Source organism: Poecilia reticulata, chromosome 18 (genome assembly GCF_904066995.2).
Source record: "Poecilia reticulata chromosome 18, P_reticulata-male-v2, whole genome shotgun sequence".
Classification (NCBI taxonomy): Eukaryota; Metazoa; Chordata; class Actinopteri; order Cyprinodontiformes; family Poeciliidae; genus Poecilia; species Poecilia reticulata.
In genome coordinates, this window is record NC_088847.1 from 18,614,952 (window position 1) to 18,636,199 (window position 21,248).

Consider the following 21,248-nt stretch of genomic DNA (forward strand, 5'->3'; position numbering starts at 1 on the left):
GAAAGCAGCCGAGTTCGTCCCAGTAAAGGTTTCCAGTGAAAAACGTTTTGAAAAATATAATTGTACTCAGTTCATGAGGCACATTTCCAAACACGAGCCTGGATTTGTAAGAAAAAATGTTTGACAATGTGAACAAAATTCAAGAAAATATTAACTTTCAGTGTTGAAGCAATTTAATTTTTCTTTCAAATATGTTTTGAACAGGTAGTAAAGCCTGAAATGAATCGGTGTTTTACACTTACTGAGACTTAAATACTTGGTTAACTTTTGAATAACGCAGAGCTCCTTTTTAAACAGTAATTTATCAGAGCATTTACATCTGAAAGAACAATAAAGCAGGCATTTAAATGAATTAGGTTTGAGAGATTGTTTGAAGATCTATAACTCCGCTTTAAACGCTTTTAAAACACAAAATTAAACCAGGAAGAGAAACGCTGCTTCTTTAAACACCTAAATTATTAGACCAAAATAAAATGTTGCAGAAAGATTTAGCATGGATGACTTTGTGTAAAAGCTAGAGTAGCTTTTGACTCGCATGCAGGAAGGGATCATTTCTCAAGAGGCCTCGCCTCATTCCTCTTACATTTGCTGTAGCTCAGGAAAACAAATGAATCTGATGCACCGAGGCTCGTAACATCAGCCCTTTGCAGAACTGTCATGTTGGAGATGTTTACCGTCCTCCAACGCTCGCCTCTTATCTGGATTCAGCGAAGCTCTTCTGCCGTCATATAAGTGGATGTTCATTTTTCTGACTTCCTCTCGCAGACGAAAGTCCGTTAACACTTCAAGAGATTTCACTGACAAAAGATTTCAAACCCAGCGCAGTTCAGACACGAGCGCCGTCTGAAAGAGGCCGATACAAAGTGAGATGTATTTACCGTTCACTCGGATGCAGGAACTCGCTAGATTAATGTGCGGCGTGTGATCCCAACCTTTACCGCTGCAGTTGCTCTCATTAACGCCGCGCAGTCAGCTAATTATTGGATGGAATCCTTCAATGCCTGGACGCAACAAGGTTGTGTTTCCATGGATTTTATTGGTGTTTTAGCACATCCCATTAATACTTGATCTGGGTAAAAGATCAAAAAACTCGAGGCTGAAGGTTCGTGACTGTCAGGCTGCTGCAGATGTGTGTAAGAAGGACCAGAAAACCAATTAAGAGCAACAGATCAGTGACGGTCCCGGTTTTTACAAAAGGAAACTGAAGAGTGAGATTTTACTGTCGAAGGAGAAAATTTCTCTACCGTTTGTAGGGAAAGTTCACTTTGAGGGAAGAAGTTTGCAAACTTTTTATCACAAGTCAACTGCAAGTGAGGCTGCATGATTTCAGGAAACATGTAGTCGTGTTACTATTGCTATTTTCTGTGAGCTTCTGCATCTCGCCCATTAAAAATCTACATCTCTTGTGGGCATCAAAGGCAGTTTGAGACCATTAAGCTGCCAAATACATCACTAGCATGCAGAGTATTGGTGCATAAAACTTGAAATATAACAAACATTGCAGCCAATGGGTGCTCTAAAAGGATTTTTTTTTTAAGATTCTCATTTTTTAAGTCTCACCAAATTAGATATCTGAAAAGAAATAGACTAAAACATTTGAAATGTTAGTTGAGCAGAAACCTGATCGGGTCAGACTTGGAAAATGAGTCTTTTAAAAAAACTTTCAGTCCTGTGGAACTGTGAAATTTCAAACATTGATATTGTAGTTGTAGCTGCAATTTGATATAATTTGTGCAGTTTTTGTGCCAAAGTTTCAAAGAACCACCAAAATGTTGGAAATGACATTTGGTTGTGTTTTATCCCCCCAAAAACAACAAACGAAGAAAAAAAATTACAGATCTTGAAGTGTGTTTGTTCTCAAGATCTAGTCAGATTATGTTTAACATTTACTCTGAATTTAAGATTTGAGGTTTATAAATTCGAGAAATTGGTAGGCAGTTCCCAAAAACTTTAATTTCTGAGCAGAAAGTGTCAGCCACTGTTATTAAATGCAGTTCTGACGGTTCGAGTCTCATTAAAACTTCACACAGAGCTGTGAATGTGATCCATCCGTCACAGCAGCTGCTTTCAGGTTGTGAAATAAACCAGTCGAGGTGGTTCAGTTATCCAATCAGAACGCCTCCTGAGGGTTTCCATGTTTATCTGGCATTTCACACAGGGAGAGAAGAAGATGGAGCAGAATCAGAACCGTCTTCTGGTCTGGGAGCATCTCAAATACACAATGAGTAAAAATTAAAGGCTTGCTCAAATTTGACAGTTTCTTTCATCTCAGCTATATTGGATTTGCACACAAAACCATCAGGTAAGATTTTTATGTCTTCGTGGACAGCTACTCTGCTTCTCCAAGCTGTCCAGACAACGCTGTCTACCATTGGATCAGGTTTTATCAATATATGGAAATGGTCACTGATGTTAAGTTTGGGTGCATTCACACCGTTTGGGGAGGTGTGAATGCACAAACAAACTGGTTCGTTTGGGGAGGTGTGAATGCACAAACAAACTGGTTCGTTTGGGGAGGTGTGAATGCACAAACAAACTCCGGTTCGTTTGGGGAGGTGTGAATGCACGAACAAACTGGTTCGTTTGGGGAGGTGTGAATGCGCGAACAAACTGGTTCGTTTGGGGAGGTGTGAATGCATGAAAAAACTGGTTCGTTTGGGGAGGTGTGAATGCACAAACAAACTCCGGTTCGTTTGGGGAGGTGTGAATGCGCGAACAAACTGGTTCGTTTGGGGAGGTGTGAATGCGCGAACAAACTGGTTCGTTTGAGGAGGTGTGAATGCGCGAACAAACTCTGGTTCGTTTGGGGAGGTGTGAATGCACAAACAAACTGGTTCGTTTGGGGAGGTGTGAATGCGCGAACAAACTCCGGTTCGTTTGGGGAGGTGTGAATGCATGAAAAAACTCCAGTTTGTTTGGGGAGGTGTGAATGCATGAAAAAACTCCGGTTCGTTTGAGGAGGTGTGAATGCGCAAACAAACTCTGGTTCATTTGGGGAGGTGTGAATGCACAAACAAACTCTGGTTCGTTTGGGGAGGTGTGAATGCGCAAACAAACTCTGGTTCGTTTGGGGAGGTGTGAATGCGCAAACAAACCCTGGTTCATTTGGGGAGGTGTGAATGCGCAAACAAACTCTGATGCAGATCAAAAAAGTAAACACTGGTCCACCTAAAAACCTAGGTCACGATTCTGTTAAAGTGAACTCTGATGCCGTTTGAATGCATATTTGAATGCCAAATGGACTCTAAAAGTCAGAAGTGGACTATAGCACAGGGCATTCTGGGTAAATACAATTAAAACAAACGTTTGAGTCAAGAACTAGCAGGAGAAATGGCTTGTAGTCTTTTACCACCAAGAAAAGAGAAATCCTACAATCGCTAAAATCTGATGCCATTTAATTTTTGTTTATTTGGTAAAGACCAAAGTTGTGTTCATGTCGTCTTCAGAGGTTTTTGTGTTGTTTCCTTCAGTGGTTCTTGATGCAGCGTCACTACAGGCGAGGAGGGGAACAGGTTGCTCAGTGGGTTTGGTTTATTTAACTCACTGCAGTGTGAATATGAACCGCACCAGATAAAAATCTAACAAATGTTGCAATTTTGGTCCAAATCTACCAGACTGAGGTGTGAAAACAACCTTTTACACGTTATATGCCCTAAAATGATAGATTGACGTTATATGTCGCTGAGAAGACGATGTTCTGGGTTTCTTCTCCTCTAAGCGTTTCTACTGCTGCTGAATGTCTGATAAGCAGAAGACAATGAAGAGGCTGCTTCAGGAGTAATTCACATCACTGAACATTTTCAGTGCGATGGGATAAAAAGAGCTGCACCACTCTAAGTGAAAGGTGTCAAAGTAATATCCATCTGTTATTGAAATTCAGTTTTTCTGCAGCAGTAAAAGCCTAAAGTGAGGCTGGTGGAAAAAAATCCAATCCAAATATTTAAAAAATCTACAAGGTTTACTCATCTCCAGTGTCTTCTTGTTTGAATCGCAACGAAGGCTGAGATAAAAACATTAGAGGGGTAAAAAAAACCTGCTAAACGGCTGTTATCAGTGAAGTAAACCCGCTGACTGCGGCGCGGTCAGAGGGAGATTCAGCGCTGCTTTTAAAAGGCTCAGCGATCGCTCCGTCCTGCTGAGCTTAAACCCAGAGACAAAGCGTCACACATCCAGAATCCTCCCAGTCAGGTTGTGTTGCACCTTGATTCAAAATAATGGGAATCTACATCTTAATGCGGTCTCTGAGGCAAGATGAGGAAGACTGTAAAAGGTGTTCATCTGCCTTAATCAAAGCAATTCCACCGTTCAGGACTGGTTTACTAAATGTAATGGGATGGACATCAGTGAGGCTCTCCTGATACATATTCAGCTATTTTCCACTGATGTTAACAGGCTCAGCACTCATTCAAACATTTGTTTTATTCTGACTGCTTTTCCAAAGCTAAAGTGAATTAATGTCATCCTTTTTAGGTGATTCTTATAAGACAATTCATTAATTTAAGACAAATTTAACTCCAAAATATGATTATGTCTTTAATATCCTAGTTACTGCAGTGAAACTGCCTTCTGACAGTCAGGGACGTCAAACTCATTTTCATTTTGGGCCAAATAAAGGGCCGGTTGAGCCGGAGTGTATTGATAAAACCTGTTCACAAACTGTTAATATATTAAACAATTCTTAAAGTTCAATAATATTGAACGTCTTTTCAGTCCCTTAAAGGGTTTACAATTATTTTGTGATTATAAAAATCACAGTGTTTGTGGTACTACTTTGGAGATATTTGCGCTTATTTATGTTGGCAAATGCTATTTTTTTATTACTGTGTACAGATCATGGACTATAACAAAGACTGACGCAGCTGTCGAGTTTTAGTAAGAAAGTTTTTGAGAAAAATCTGCAATAAACTCCCAACTATGCACAAAAAGCCGTGTGTGGATTTGTGGATTTTTAGAGAATTTCCACCATACTTCTCAAGAAACTGGAGGGACTGATTGATGTAATTTTGCAGTAAACGGATAAAAATTGCATTGATTTGACCCATTAAATAATATTTAAGCACCCTTTGTATTAGTCTATAATATAGAGGGCCACATAACAAGCTGCGGCGGGCCAGATTTGGCCCACGGACCTCGAGTTTGACACCTGTGCTCTAAGTGGTGCTTTATGATCTGCTGCCAAAAACAAAATTAAATCTCAAGCATTTTAAGATCTTTTTTTTTTCCCAACATTGAGTCAAGCACTGAAATAAAAAGCCAAACCAACAAAGGTTGTTGCTTCGCTCTCATTTCCCTTAAAGCCTTAGAAACAATAAAAGAGCAATTCCTCTGAGTTTTTTACTGCACATTAAATGTTTCAATCTGGAAACTTGTCCCAAGTGTTCGTGGGTTCGAACCGGAGAAAATGCCCTTTTTTTTTCTCCAAACCTGCTCAAAGCAACCCAAATTTATGTTATAAAAAAAGGAGCTCAAACCTGATGCACACGTTTTCTTTCTGTCCAATTTCAGAGTAATTGCATCTTCTGCTCAGACATGATTGGATTGTTCGTGCCTTGTGAAGTTTCATTGACAAGTGAATTTCTGCGATGACTAAAGGCAGAGGGAAGGTATAATCATTTTCTTTGTGGAAACTCACTGAAAAGACTTTTCTGTTTGTTGGGTTGAAAGAATAAAACTAAAGCAGCTTTTCAATGACAAGATTTTCACAGTTTTGTGTAAAATAACAGAGCTGCACTTAAATCAATGAAGCCTGGAAAAGATCCATTGTTTTCCTAATTTTCTGAAATGTTTTTCTTACTTCCCTGTTTCAATTTTACTTTACTAGAAAAATAATCTGAACAGACTCGGTAGATTGCAGCTCAGATTAATCGACCAGAGGCCAAAACTGGAACAATTTTTGGTTCCAAAAGGTGATCGCTATTTCACAAACTGAAAACTGTATTTTTATGATCATTAAGTGCATAAAAACCAACAACTTTGATTTTTTCAAGCTGTAAGTATGTAGCTTGGTGCAGTCTGAGTCTAGTAAAGCAATAAAAGCTTCAGGTTAGATACTGAAGCTTTTCCAAACTATAACAAAAACAAAGAGCTGCAGTTCTTCTTCTGCACATGCAGGTCACTTTGGGACGTAAACCACTCACACAGGACTAAGCATGGTAAATGCAGTGAATATAATCATGATAATTAAATAACAGGTTATTTTAATCATATTTTAATAACAATTGTGATCATTAGTTCTTTTATATTTGAGCAACTCGTGTTTAGGGATGTGACTTTGATGCAAAATATTCATTTTCTGTAGGATTTAAAGCAGCTTCTTCTCCCAAAGGCACTAGAAATAATTGTTTCCTTTCATAAACACGTTTTTGCAATACAAAAATATTAGTATTTGGTAAAAACAAACAAACAAACAAAAAAAGACTATGAGCAGAAATGGGATTTTGGAAGTTTTCCAGTCTGCCTTTAAACGTCTACTTGGTGCTGAATCAGCAACGGTTGAAGGTTTTTAATGATGTTAGCAATTGATTCTGGATACTTTTAGGCCTAATGGCCTCATTGTTGACCAAGCCGTTATTTTATCCCGTTGGAGGACTAAAGGTGGAGCATTTTGTTCAGACCTGCAGTAGTTTGAGTTCATACAGAAAAGTGTGTTTTTATTGACTTTGTTCCATTTCTTTATTAATGTAATGTTTGATCTGTTTAGTACTGTATATCGCTCTGTTTAAATTGCTTTTCAGAAAGGCAGCATTATGTACAATTCCCTTCATCAAAAACTTGTTTGAGAAATCCTTGAATCTCCATGGTAACCACTCAGCTGTTCAAAATGCCTGGGTGGACCAAGAGCCACCTATGAAATGCAGCTCCATGTTTCCAAGCTTCTGCCTCACAGAAACTTAGTGACTCCCCCACTCCACTCCTTCAGACTAGTCAGCAGCAATTAGCAAACACCTGATTGAACTTTGCATCTGCTGAGCTCATTATGCAGGTAAAAACGATGCTAAATGTTAATACAGGAGCGAAGTTGTGATGACTTCCTGAAGGCAAGTTTCAGAAAGCGCAGGAGTTTTTAAAGAGAAAAAACTCCCAATTTAAAGAAGATAAACTACAAAGTCAAACACTTTTAAATCATATGTGACATATGCAGCATTTTTAGAACAACTGAAGGCAACACAGTTACTTAATTGTGCTATGAAATGAGTCTTTGCGGATGGAAAACACAAGATGTGTTTGAAAAATAAAAAGCATTTTGATTCCTACAGTTGCAATAACCTGATGTAGCAAGAAGTTTTCACAAAGGAGTTTAAATGTTGCAGCAGTAAGTTTGATGTGACTCACCTCCCCAGTTCTCCAGGCTGAACAGGTTGCTGAAGTTGTGGCTGACGAACGGGGAGATCTTTTTGAGGTCGTGAGTGCGAACCCTCGTTGCCAGGAGCGACTGGTGGGCGTCCCTGAACGTGGTGTCCATTAGCAGCAGACCCTGGTGAGCTCGCACCGCCTTGGCGAATCCCTCAGGGCCGTCGCGCAGCAGGACGTCGCGGAAACCCACAGGCGGTTCGCCTGAGAGGGAAACGGAACGAAACGAGTGAAGGACCGAGGTGAACAAGGCAGGAAACAGAAAGAACCATATGTTTACAAACAGGAACTGTTAAATAATTTAATGTTCTAATTATATCTAATAACCTACATAAAGACTAGAGGGAGTGATTTTATAAACCCTTACATGTAAAATCAGAATAAAACACTCAGATTAATTTGAACTGTCTGGGCATATTTAGCTTTACAGAGTATTAAGCTGAGACATGACAGATTGTAATTGAGTATAATAATGATTCTAAGTGTTTCACCCTAAAAATAAACCAACATTGCTACGTTTTTCTCTCCATATTTTAATCAACCATAAGCTTGAGGCACATGACTTACCAGATACACTCAACACCAATTATAACTACATTCAGATTGGTTTCAGTGACTCATGTGATGAAGTGGAGAACAGAAAGTAGCCAAATGTGCTACTATATACGTTCCAGGTGAAAAGGAATTGGTTCCAGTATATACACAGACTTCATGCATCTGTAAATGCTCAATCTTCTACGGTGTGAAACCGGTTTTTACTCTTCGTGCAGAGAAGAGTTGTTGATGAAAATTTCAGCATCATCATCCAAAGCTGTTAGTTAGGCCACTTAACTCTGACCCATGAATCATTGAGGCATAAAAAGACTGAAAACTGTATTTTAGCACTGAGGTTAATCCCATAGAGCAGCAGCTTCCAATCACGGTCTTCAGGATTCACTATCAAAAGTTTCCTGACTTTAATAAATGGTCACGTTATATAGAATACTGAAGGATTATTGCATTAACTGGACTCAGGTGTGCTGGGGAAGGGATATATCTAAAGGACTGCAGATCAAGAGGAGCAAGAGAGAAAACCTCTCCCATAAAGGTGTTAGCAGTGGAGGATCAACATGCTTCTCTCAGGTTCTTTATTTAAATAATTTTGTATGAATTTTAAGGATATGCAGAATATGGTTCGACTTCTCTTAGACTTGCAGATTTCAAACAAGACGGTCCTAATACCAAAACCAGCACTGAAATCCTCAGCGATACACTGTGAGTGCCTAATTCACATTTAGCAGCAAGAAAACAACAACTTAATAAACCAAAAACTGCCAACTTTAGCATTATGATGATGGCATTTACCCCCCAAAATATCCACAGAACGATGTTAATTATTAAGATTAAATAATCTGAAAGCAGTGTAATCTGTTTAACTGTTTTAGATACAAACAGGAAACCAATAAAACGATGCTAATAGTTGTTAGCTAGTCATCATGTAGCCTACAGACATACTGCAATTCTGTCAAACTTGTTACTTTTCTTTTACCATTTGTTTTTTAATGTACCAAATTCTTGAAGAAAATCTATTTCAACGTGTTGGGACATTATCTGAAGCTTATTTAGCCAGACAAAGTCATGCTAACTGCTAATGGATAGCAGTTAGCATTTTGACAAGGTTTAGAGATTCACTAAGTATCAAATCCCTACATATTAGTGAAACTAAATTTATATTTAACCTCTTAGATGCTTATTTATAAACCTAAGAATGTGAAGATGTTTTGTGGGGTATGAGAGCGACACAGATCTAAAATTAGCAAAGTAGCACCTTACATTATCTGTAAGCTAAACTACATATCAGAGTTCATTTCTGTCCAGTGGTGTTCAACACTTTATTTAGCTCTAAAATGATGTAAAAAAAACAAAAAACAAACTTTGTTTTTAACTGCACATCAAGATGGCTGCCCTTTAATTTGAGTCTCTCTTTTCTACCATGTAATTAAATCCTAAGCTGAAGCGTTACCTTCCTAGAATCTGAATTTGGCTTTTTGATGGTGTGCACTATCATCAATCAATTACAGCAGTTAATGAGGTGATATCTGCCTGTTAAGATGTCCTCCACCTGTCTGTCAGGGAAAACAAATTATCTTCACTGTAAATGAGCGTAGCATAGTATATTTATCCACATAAAACATGAGCTTCACACATGAGCTCTGAAGCTCACACACATGCAAACCCATTAAGATCTGTTAAACAAAGATGGTAGCAAACACTACATGTTTCGTAGCCAAAGCTCTGCTTGTCAATTTTGAGTATTTTTAGCTAAACTGCTTTTTGCTACCAGAGTTGTCTGTGACAGAGGGGCAATGACCAGGGACTACAGAGTTTACAATGTTCTCTGAATGTGAAGGTTTCCTGGAAAACAGTCAACATTTCAGTGCTTTTGTCCTCAAACGGAGCCAAGAACAAAAGAAGCAAAAAAGATACAAGTCCCATGTGGAAGCTGCTCTTTCCAACTGACCCACTTACATATAAACACACAGTCTAATTTACTCTGAAAACCTCACACTTCCTTCCTACCCGCTCGCTCCACACGTCATTTTCTCTGCTCCGTCTTTTCAATGTCATTCCATCCCTCCGTCCTTGACATTCCTCACAGGGCTGGAGTCTCCGTCTCCACCCTGCAGATCTGCTAAGGCGACCCGACAGACGGACGCAGGAACCCGCAGCAATTCCTTAGAAGAGTTTAAAAGAACAGCTCATCCTGCCATCTGCTGAACAAAGTGACTGATAAATCCACTTTCCTTTGTGATTTTCTTCATGTTAATTCAATACGGTTTTTTAAAACACAGCCAAATTACAATATATATATATATATATATATATATATATGCATCTTAAGGCAGTTTAGGAACTGGTCCAATTCACTGGCAGTTCTATAGAATCAAAATTTGATCCAATAGAAATCAATCCAGTTTATTCTTCACCAATAGATCCATTGGCGTAGAAAAGGCACAGGGGATAAGAGAACTACGCTGCTGCCAAAGCACACTGCAACTCTCTCACAAAATGAAGATTTTATTTAATAAAATTTATATTTTAGAAGAAAAAAAATGAAAAACTAAGAGCCCACTGCACTGAAAACCTCCTGGTTATTCCACCAAATGTTGATCTCTGAGTTAAAACATTAATAATGTTTTTAATTTAACATGAACTTGTTTTCTTTGCATTATTTGAGGTCTGGAAGCGCTGCGTCTCTTTCCTTAGATCGTTTCTCATTTTCTGCAGTATTCAGTCAGTAGTTCACAGAATAAAAACACAATGTTTATTTTACTCAAACATACTTATAAAGAGTAAAATCAGAGAAACTGATCATTTTGTAGGGGTCTCTCAATTTTATTTATGATTTAAACGTAAAGACAAAATCTATACAGAGGAAGATATTGTTCCGCAGTTCCACAGTTACATTTGAGTCATAATTTATCGCTGCCAACTAATAAATTTAGCTGCCAGTGTCTGTGCCAGGATCAGACTTTATGCACAGCTGCAAGTCAATAAATTACAAGCGTCATATCGTTCCTTCCCGTCTCCAGAGTCTGAAACTCTGGACTCATGAATTTCAGACCAAATTACTAAATCAAAGCAACAGCCTCGACTTAATTTACTGCCGCTTATTTGGTAAATGAAATCAAGTGGTGTTGGGACACAAACTCTCTTCAGGTAGCTCTGATATTACAGAACAATTAGAGATGATCAAATTTCATCTGGGACGAAAAGTTATTTAAGTTTCAAAAGAAGTCCAGCCAATTAAAATTTATTTCTCACAAATTCCTCAATTTGAGTAAGAATGTGGAGAAAGAAGAAGTTCATTTTAACAGAAAAATATCAAAAGCAAAACTTCCAGAGCAGTTTAGGTTCATTTTAATGAAACGAAACAAACATAGATTTTTTCTATACTTAGCTTTGAATTTAATAGTTTTTGTATTATTATTTTAAATAGATGTAACTGTGTTTTTTTGTTGTTGTCTTGTTACCTTTGTACCCAGATTTAACTTAAATAAATATTAATCTCAGACATTTCTGTACATGGATACATAAAGAAACTATTAGATCTATTTTAGAATAGTGCTGAAAAGTGAATTTATTTCAGTAACTGACAGGAAACATATGTAGATTATTTACACGTCGATGTTTTCTAGCCTTCATTTCTGTTATAATTTTCTGATTACAACTAAATAACACTCACTGCTTTTAAGATTAGAAAATTACAGTCCTATAAAAAATTTAAAAACATTTAAATACAGAAATATTCACTCAATAAAAAGCATGTTTAACACTTCCTTAAAAAATATTTCCAAAATGTTCCTCTAATCTGACAAATTGAATATATGCAGTGCAATTACTCCAGAATTAAACATTTAAATAGAGCGCAGATATTCATGTCATTAAATCCTAATTTAAAATGAAGAACAGTGCATGGATAAATGCCATTTTCCCTGAAACCTATTTCTGCTCGAGCAGCGGTGGGCTGTGTGTGATGGAGTATTGTTGTTCATTTAAGCCCCTGAAGCCCAGCAGTGACTCACTCACTAGGAAGGTGATAAGTCGGACCTTTTGTGTTTAGGCCTCAAGCAGAAAGTCTAAAGGCTCGCAAGATGGATCACATCCGTCACGACTGATTCCTGCAAATCTTAGAAGAACCGAGCTGCTTCTGACGGTAATTCTCTCTACACCTCAACTCAGAAACATCAGAAACTGACGGATGTTTCAGAAAACTGGTTTTAACTCATTATTCTTTCACACGAATGTGTTCCTTTAGATTTTATACATCTAGGAACGCAAGTAACTTTACAGCTTTAAGATGTGACGGCACTAAATCTGAGCTTTTTACATTATTATTTTTACATTTCTAATTAGTCACAGTGGCTGCACAGTGGTGCAGTTGGTAGAGCTGTTGCCTTGCAGCAAGAAGGTTCTGGGTTCGATTCCCGGCCCTGGTCTTTCTGCATGGAGTTTGCATGTTCTCCCATGCGTGGGTTTTCTCCGGGTACTCCGGTTTCCTCCCACAGTCCAAAAACATGACTGTCAGGTTAATTGCCCTCTCCAAATTGTCCCTAGGTGTGAGTGTGTGTGTGCATGGTTGTGTGTCCTGTGTGTCTCCGTGTTGCCCTGCGACAGACTGGCGACCTGTCCAGGGTGACCCAAGCCTCTCGCCCGGAACGTTAGCTGGAGATGGGCACCAGCACCTCCTGACCCACTAAGGGACAAGGGTGTAAATATGTTCATTTCAACCAGTATTGGCGTTTTCCAGTGAGAAATATTCAACATTCAAACAAATCAAACCAGTCAGGATTTATTCTTCAGCTTTGTTCCCTCTGGCATTTTTTGAAAGCTACAGATTTTGATTATGTGTTGTTTCAACTATTTTGGAAAACCCATATTTCCTGAGTTTGATCACAAACATCATCTAATTAGCTACAAAGTGATTTCGCACATCAAGTCTATTAAATGCTGAAAAAAGTTTTATTTTCCAAATACAGATAATGCTGGTTATTCCAACTAACCCAAAATAGGAAACGTTTAATCTGAAATAGTCAACGAGAAAAAAAAAAACAGGGTGCTATGTCATCTTATATACTTTAAGTAAACGTTAAGTTTGAAGGGTAAGCAGCACATAAAGGACTAAATATTTGGAATAGACCCAATTTAAATTTACCTCCAGATACCAAGGGCTAAATGTGAATCATCATAGCTTTGCTCACCAAACATTCAGGTCAACACCGTCAGTTATGTAGTAATTTTTTCCCCACAGAAAAACAAGCAAAACAGTTTTCCACCTGATAAAACTCGTGTTTCTCTGTTTTTACTGTGGGACTCAAGCATCACCATAAAGCTGCAGGAACACCAAATGAATAAACTTCATCATCTGGATACCAGAAGCATCTCTTGATGACAACAGCAGTAAATACAGATGTTTTTCTTTTTGTTTGTTTTAAAGCGATGTATAGCAAATGGATACAAGAAGTGAACCACATCCATTATGAAAAAAGCAGGATCCGCTCCCTGAGGAAAGCCGGGATGGGAATCGTTGAACGCTGACCGACCATTTCTAGTGAGCTTCCAACGCTCGCATAAGACGCTGAACAGCTAAAAGCTTCTGCAGAGGCAAACAAAAACTTCACTTGAGTTCCCGTGAGAAATCCCGACATTTCCAGTTCATTACAGTTCAGCTTTTAAAACAAACAGCAGACATCGCCAACATGCCTGCATCTCAAAGCTGAGGTCAGGATATGGATCCGTTTCTCCTGTAAGATGCAGCAGAATGGTGATGCGCCCAAAGAGCTAGAGATGGGAATTGATAAGACTTAATCAACTGATTCAATTCCTTATCGATTGTCATGTCAGTTCTCATTGAATTAGGAGATAAACTCTGAGCTCTAATGGTGCGTTCACACCAAGAGCATTACGCACGTCCAAAATACATCTGACGTTTCGCGCATCAGGTTTACATTCAAAATCTATGTGGAGGCTCATCAAAATCGCTTTAGCCGTCGTTTTCCGTTTCCGGTCTATTGGTCAGACGCGTTGGAGACGCTTAACGCCTCAAATGCTCAAAACACTCCAAACGCTTCAAATCGCGCCAAGCTAGACACGAAATGTGCCTCCATATTGACTTTGAATGTAAACCAGATGAGCGAAACGCGTTACGCAACATAAGCCCTCCCCACGAGAGTCAACGGTGTTGCTAAGCAACATATCAAGCACTTTACATTCATATAAATCAGTTTCTTTTGCTTTTCTGTGCAACTGTTAACTGTTTTAGGATGTGGGCAGTATTTCTCCCTTTTACTGTTATTACATTTCTGAACGTGTTGCAACTTTGTGTAATAGATCCATATTTTTCAACGCTTCTGACGCCATCTTGGACATTTTCTCAATCAAAGTGATAGGGGGAGTGTAACAATACATCATCTTGGAAATACGTCACACGTTACTGGAACCAATAAGCAGTATCGTTACGGTGCACATAGACTGGTTTTGTCTTTTACTTGTATCCTCTCTGAAAACTACCACACTAAACAAGCCGGCTAAAGAATAAAAGGTTTGGTGAGCTCTGAAGCTGTCCTGCTGCTAATAGAAACAGGCGAACCCATCAAGAATACAAGTGTCCTTGGTGGAAACGTGGAGGTACATTGATTAATTCTCATTCATGTAATTTCTTTCTGTGTCACCACTCGTGTCTGCATGACACTTCTGTCTCAGCGCAATAAAGAAGAAAAGGGTTCATATGCTCTGGGACTGCAGTGCCTTCGCATACAATGATCTCTATATCTGACAGCATCCCAGAAAACATCAGTAATGGAGTGAATTTATATGTTGCATTAAACAAAATACAACACATAGTGAAAAGAAACAAGTCCCACAAGGTCGCTGTGCATGACAACTGACCCACTTGCACACAAACATCTCGTCTCATTTCCATTGAAAGCCTCTCCGACTCTCACTCCCTCTGTTGCTCTGCGCTCACTTCACTTCATTCCTCACCTGTCTGTCTGCTGCTCCACAAAGCCCAGAGAAAATAAAACACAGACCTCACGCATTCTGGAGCATTTGGAGTGACAATAACTCCTATTGAATTATGTCTCTTTGAATTTGAGCGCATTTTGGTTTTCGTATTTTCCGGACTAAAGAGCGCACAATACTATAAGCTGCAGCTACAGTTAAAAAAAACAAAACTGGAAACGTACATATATAAGTCGTACCGCTGAACTTGCGTGCAGCAGCTCCATTTCCCTCCTGTACTGCCAGATCGATCGCCTTCAACTTAAAAGCCGCATCATATGAGTTTGAAGAAATTTCTCCGTCATGCCTGCTGCTAACATGTGCCGAAAATTAGCACATTCTTCTTTGATTTCCAATTTTGACTTCCAATGATTCACTGCCTGCTAAAGCGCCCCCTGGTGGTTGAAGAAAAATCCACAGAAAAGCCGCACCGGGCTATAAGCAGCATGGTTTAAAGCGTGGGGGAAAAAGCAGCGGCTTATAGTCCAAAAAATACGGTAACTAATGCTTTGCTAAAGTCAGATGCATTGAAATAGTTTAAAATAAGCTACACAGCGGCGCTGTTTTACCAAATATATTAAATAATTCCCCTTAGCTGCTCAAGCGTGACCTGGGGAAAACCTTTGTGGAAGAGAGGAAAAAACAGCTAAAGTGAGTATGAATCAGTAGCTTTAGATGTCAGAAAGCAAAGCCTGAAACAGACTCCTTTTTAAGATTTACCGACAATGTTTGTACTGAAGAAAATAAATAAAAAAAGAAGCACAAAGCCAAGGCAAGTGTTTGAAAACAGCAGAAAAAAAAATCCGGAACTACAAAGGAGCAGATAACCACAAAAATAGGTTAATTCAATCTGCTTCAACACCATCGTAAAAATGGAAACAGTGCATTAAATATCAGTCGAGGAAAGCAGTGCTTCACTTTTATTAGTCAGTTTTTGCCAAAGTTGGCTTCAAGACCTCTGGTGATTAACCTGGAGATGCTCTCCATTAAATAAACCCCGACAATAATTCAAAGGAGGTGTGCAGGAACAACATCTATAAACCTCAAGTCATCAAGCTACAGAGGGAAAGTTTCAGATCACAAATCCTGCTTCGAATGAAATGACCTTTGAGTATTAAGCAAGATCTGTAAGGAAAAGGTAGCACTGAAGTCATCATTCCCAATCTTCTCAAAGGGATAAAGGTGTTTCTTGTAATTTATCCCCGATCTCTTCTATTTTTGAAGGCATGATATATTTTTTTCCCCAAACGTTAATCCAAGCCCAAGGTAAAAGCGAATTTGCAGCTGCGTAGAGGCCGCCTGCTTGCTTAAGGCTTGAATTTAAACAGGGCAGGTTGCAGCGGTAGCACAAAAACTGAAGAAAACATACACAGGATGAAAGTTATGCTGACAGAGACCCGGTTTAACACTTAGTCCAAAATGTTAAAACAGATAAATCAGAAATAGTAAGCCATGGAATTGTCTAACAAAAACTACAAATTAATTCATTGTTTTGCATTTACCATTTATGTTTTTCTGTTGTCCAATTTCATTTATAGGTTTTTTATAAAGTGTAAACAGCAAACAAAGACGAGCTGTGATCAGACAAGACAATATCTGAAACATGGTGGTGGCAGCTTTATGCTGTGGGCGTACGTTTCATCAGCAATGGCATGTAAGCTGGTCAGAGTGGATGGAGCTAAATACAGAACAACAATGGAGGAAAGCACTCGAGATTGGCCTAGTCAAAGTTCAGATCTAAAACCAATTGAAAATCTGTCGCAAAGCTTGAAAATTCATGTTTGCTGAGAAACTATCTGGTCAAAGTTCGAGCTTTTGGCAAAGTCTCTAGACGTGAAAGCTAGAAGAGACGTGCCTCCAAAAATCAAAGTAATTGCAGTGAAAGGCGGTTCTGAAAACTACCAACTCGGTTATGCACTATTTTGTGTTGTTCACATTTAAAAACAACAAAAAACCCCAGAAAGTTATGGTTGTAACGTGATAAACTGTCGACGAAACGTATGAAAGCAATTTCACCGCACATCTCTTGGTGAATTGATCCATCCCAGCTCCACTGGACCATTTTTTCTCCACAGATTAAACGCTGGCGTCTGATTCTCCCATCATAGTCCATTTCTCCTTCCATGTCCCTGTCCTTCCCTCCCTCCACGCCTCTCTAGACAGAGTGTGATAATACAGGCCTAATCCCTCTCTTCTCCCAATCCCTCCGTCAAATGAAAGAAGGGATATAAGCACATTACAAATCTCATTACCAGGCTTTAGGTATGCCTGTGAGCGCCGCCTGTGCTGCATACCGCCGCCTCATCAGCTGCTTACAGTAGGTGAGTGGAGGGTTTGTGCACAACGCTGACGACGTACTGTTTGTTCATACTGTATCCATTACAGCTCGAGTGTCTTTAATTTGCTCCTGTGTGTGTGTGTTTCGTGCAACAAGTGAGACGGGCAATAAATGCTTTAAACACCAGAAATAATCTGCATGTCCAAGATGAGAGGAAAACACCCAGCGGAAACACAAACATGGGAAACGATCCCGTCTCGTCCTTCTGTGCTTCGTTCCACTGAGCGTGTTTTTAGATGTCAGATACAATTAGTCAGCATGCTCGATTATGATGCATGCTGTTCACATTATTTAGTTTTAAGTTCATGATTATGGTGTGTGTAAATGCAGATGTTTGAATTTATTTCAAACTGCAGGACAAAATAAAACCCAACGAATGCTGAAATATCCCAACTCAATGCGACAACGTGGAACTTGAGAGACAAACTTTAGATAAATACTTCTTCATGCTTCTTAAGAGATTTTTTGGAGGATTTCAGCAGTGCTTTGACCCATTCAAAGGATTTCTTTTTGATAAGCCAGTTTAAGTCCAACAAACAACCACAAAGTCTTTTAGACGGAAATTTCATCATCTGTACCGGTCCGCCAGGGTCCTCAAGGACTTGCTGCATGTGCCAACAGCAACAAAAACACTTCTGTTGAGTCATATTGTAAAATAATGAGGGGAGAAAATAACAATAATGCTTGTTTTTAAGAAACAGCCTCAACATCCAGGTGAGAAATCCCAAAGGTCCTTCCTTGCAGTTTCCTGAATATGGACGCCTTTAGAGGCGTAGAGAAAAATGCATCTCTCTCATCTACCAGTCACTCGGTTGGGTACCTGACTTGTAAACTGCAGCAAGCCAAAATAAATAAAGATTGTTTTATTTTAGTCTTTGGAGCTTTAAAACTTAACACACCATGGAATATGTAGCCTTTTGACGTGTTGTCAACCTGCTGAACGAGACGAGGTTGAAGTCTAGACAGTTACCAATCCTAGCAGTGAAACATTTGGTAACCACAAATAAGGATTTTTAAGGAGTTTTAAAAATATAATCCAAACTGTAAACTCATCTTTTTGGTATTTTTTTAATCGTAGTCTTTCATTTATGCAACATCTATAAAATACAACTGCTGTTACATTTAGCGATGCTAATTGGATATTAAAATCCTTCCACTGCAGCAAACAGCCATCTAAAAGCCATTTTCTTTTTTTATGATATAAATGCACACAAACCACTGAAGTGGACACTAATGCATTGTACAACACTGCCAACTACTGGCCATCCACTGCAACTGCAAGAATTGTTTTGTTAAATCCAATATGGCGGCAGTGGGAAACTCAACTCAGAAATATTCCAAGTCCCTCCTTTTACTCTTGCAGGTAAAAACAAATATATTGTGACATAAAATCACCCTTAAGGACTAATTAATACTACTGATGGATTTTCCAAATAACTTTGTATTCGGAGAAATTGACCACCTTGAAAAAAATCCTAGAATTATTTTTGATTTTTACAAAATTTTGTTTCCCACCTTTTTTAGGGCCAGGGGTTATGCCTAAAGAAAATCAAAAATCCTTTGGAAAAACAGACTTAAATGATCATAATTCATGCATGAAAAGATTAATGCCATTAACAGTTAACAAGTAAAAAAAAATGTCAACATAAGTTCTCAACTTCCTTTAATGAAAATGGTAACCTCAGATGTTTACTTTTCTCAACCTTTTTCAATATACTGTATTTTCCGCACTATAAGGTGCACCTTCAATGAATGGCCGATTTTAAAACTTTTTTCATATATAAGGCACACCTCATTATAAGGCACAGAGAATAGACCCTTCAGTTTGGGTTGCCAATTTGCTCCGTACTCTATTATTACGCATCTACATTTTTAAAGAAGTTATCCGAGTGCTTTATATAGTAGCCAGTCATTGTTTCACTCACAATGTTGGTGTTGCAATATTGTGCCCAACTGCTTTCTGGGTAACAGACCAACCGACACGCTGCCGCAGTCTCTGTCTCCCTTCCCCCCCTCTCCCCCCCGGCTTTAAATGTATTATCAAACTTTATTAACAAACCAGCGTTCTGACAACTATCCCAACATGCACCGCGCACTTCTTCTTCTACGGGGGGAAATGAAGTCGGCGGCTGCTTACCGTAGTTGCTGGACGTGTTGTGGCTCAATATTGGTCCATATTTAAGGCGCACCGGATTATAAGGCGCACTGTCGGCTTTTGAGGAAATTGAAGGTTTTTAGGTGCGCCTTATAGTGCGGAAAATACGGTATATGCAACTTCTATCAAACACAAAGCCTGGTTTTGCAATCCTATCGATACAAATAAAGTGTCTCAATACCCCCAATATATGTGGAAATATAGAAAATATCACAGCAGATTGTGTTATGTGGGTGCAATAACACAAATGCAGGCAGCAAATGACCTAAACTCCAAACTATGATTCTGTTTATTTCACCAAATTCAAAATGAAACATTTGGTATTTACTTAAAAGCAATCAAATATAATTTGCTCCCAATACTTTAGATAAAAACAAAATGACTAAATCTACTTCAGTTCAGTTCTTTAATGCATTTCTTTTTACCGATTTCTGCAGCAGGTATTTTTCTTTGTGTTAATATTTATACCAAAGAACACACTCTGGAAGACCTTGCACAAACATTGATTAAACCACTAAAAGAATAGTCAATGCCTCCACAATGAACGTTGCGCAACTGTGACATAATAAAAGATTTCGTGGTTGGCTTTGAGAAAGAGGGAAGAAAACCCTCAGCGCTGCACTCCAGAGTTTTTAAGTAGCTCAAAGAGCGCAGCAAGCTCGCCATCTCTTCCCCTCCAAGATGTCAGCTGTGCAGAGGAGGAAGGAAAGTGGAGAACTTCTGCCTTGGAGAACAAAGAGCTGTGATCACTGCTCAGCGGAGCACTGAGGGCTGAAACCCTTCCCCTCCCAGAGAGCGAGCCGGGCTGTTCAGGAAGGCGCCTCTCCGCCTGCAGCTATCGGACGGCTCGACAAACCCATTTGTCTTTTGGTGGGTGCTTTTCCACCAACGTAGATCTACAAGTGTTTAAATTTTTAGCTCTGGTGGCCTCTGGAGAGCGAAACCCCCTCACTCTCTCTCTTCCAGCACATCTTTCTTTTCTTCAGCAGAGAAAACGTAAATAATTCAACAGGGATGATTCATTGTGAAGCGATTGTTTATGATTCAGTGACACCGTCTTGCGTTGCGGCACATTTTATAAATATATTCCATTAACTATACATCGTCATTAGGGGAGATGTGACCGACGTACCCATGGTGACGGCCGGGACGACCGGGTCGGTGGAAGAGGGCTTCGCCTTGACTGGAATAGGTGTGGTCGGTCCATTAACCATCACATGACCTGGACACCAAAATAAGTGAAACATGTCAAATGCACGGCAACACAAAGCACAGAAACAAACAAATAATGCAAAGTGCACATTACTATTTCTCTTTCCTTTTGTAGGTTAGAAGTATTCAGCACAAATATTGAATTCTCTTACGACCCAAGGCTTGCTGCAAGGCGTTTTATTTATACCATTGATTTGCTTTTGTAAATCAGGTCTTACTTTTTGCTTAGAAAATATGAAAATCTCTCATCTACGAGTCTGAAAAGAAATCATGCCTTTAGCTCTTGAACGTTAATATATTTCACAAATCTGAAGTCACAGAAGCAATCACGAACCGATGGCTTTGTTCCAGATGCACGTCGAGTTATTAACCTTCAATTTGTGCTTACAGAAACCTGCCGTCGCTCTGCTGTTTGACTGCTTGAGCTACAAACACAGCAAGCGCACAATCCCCATCAGGAAGACTGTGATCTCCTGGTTTGATCAGGAGGCGATTATCACACTGACCGAGGTAGTGCAGCAGCTTCTGGGCTCGGTTCTGAGTGGGTTTGAGGTTGAACAGCTCTGGGTTCTCGTCAATGAACTGGGTGTCCACGGTGGAGTGCAGGAACTGGTTGTTGGACAGGACGTTCTGGAGGAACGGGATGTTGGT

At 39.2% G+C, this 21,248-nt stretch overlaps 1 protein-coding gene across 2 annotated transcripts in view; it reads right to left on the reverse strand.

Moving 5' to 3' along the window:
- Positions 1-21,248, reverse strand: part of pcxb (pyruvate carboxylase b) — a 392,212-nt gene that overhangs the window by 59,121 nt on the left and 311,843 nt on the right. For both annotated transcript variants that reach the window (XM_008435894.3, XM_008435895.3), the window contains exons 13-15: positions 21,104-21,248; positions 20,518-20,607; positions 7,333-7,554 (exon numbers count right to left, since the gene is read on the reverse strand). In XM_008435894.3, the coding sequence (XP_008434116.1) occupies positions 7,333-7,554; positions 20,518-20,607; positions 21,104-21,248 (457 nt within the window). The remainder of the gene's footprint in view (positions 1-7,332; positions 7,555-20,517; positions 20,608-21,103) is intronic.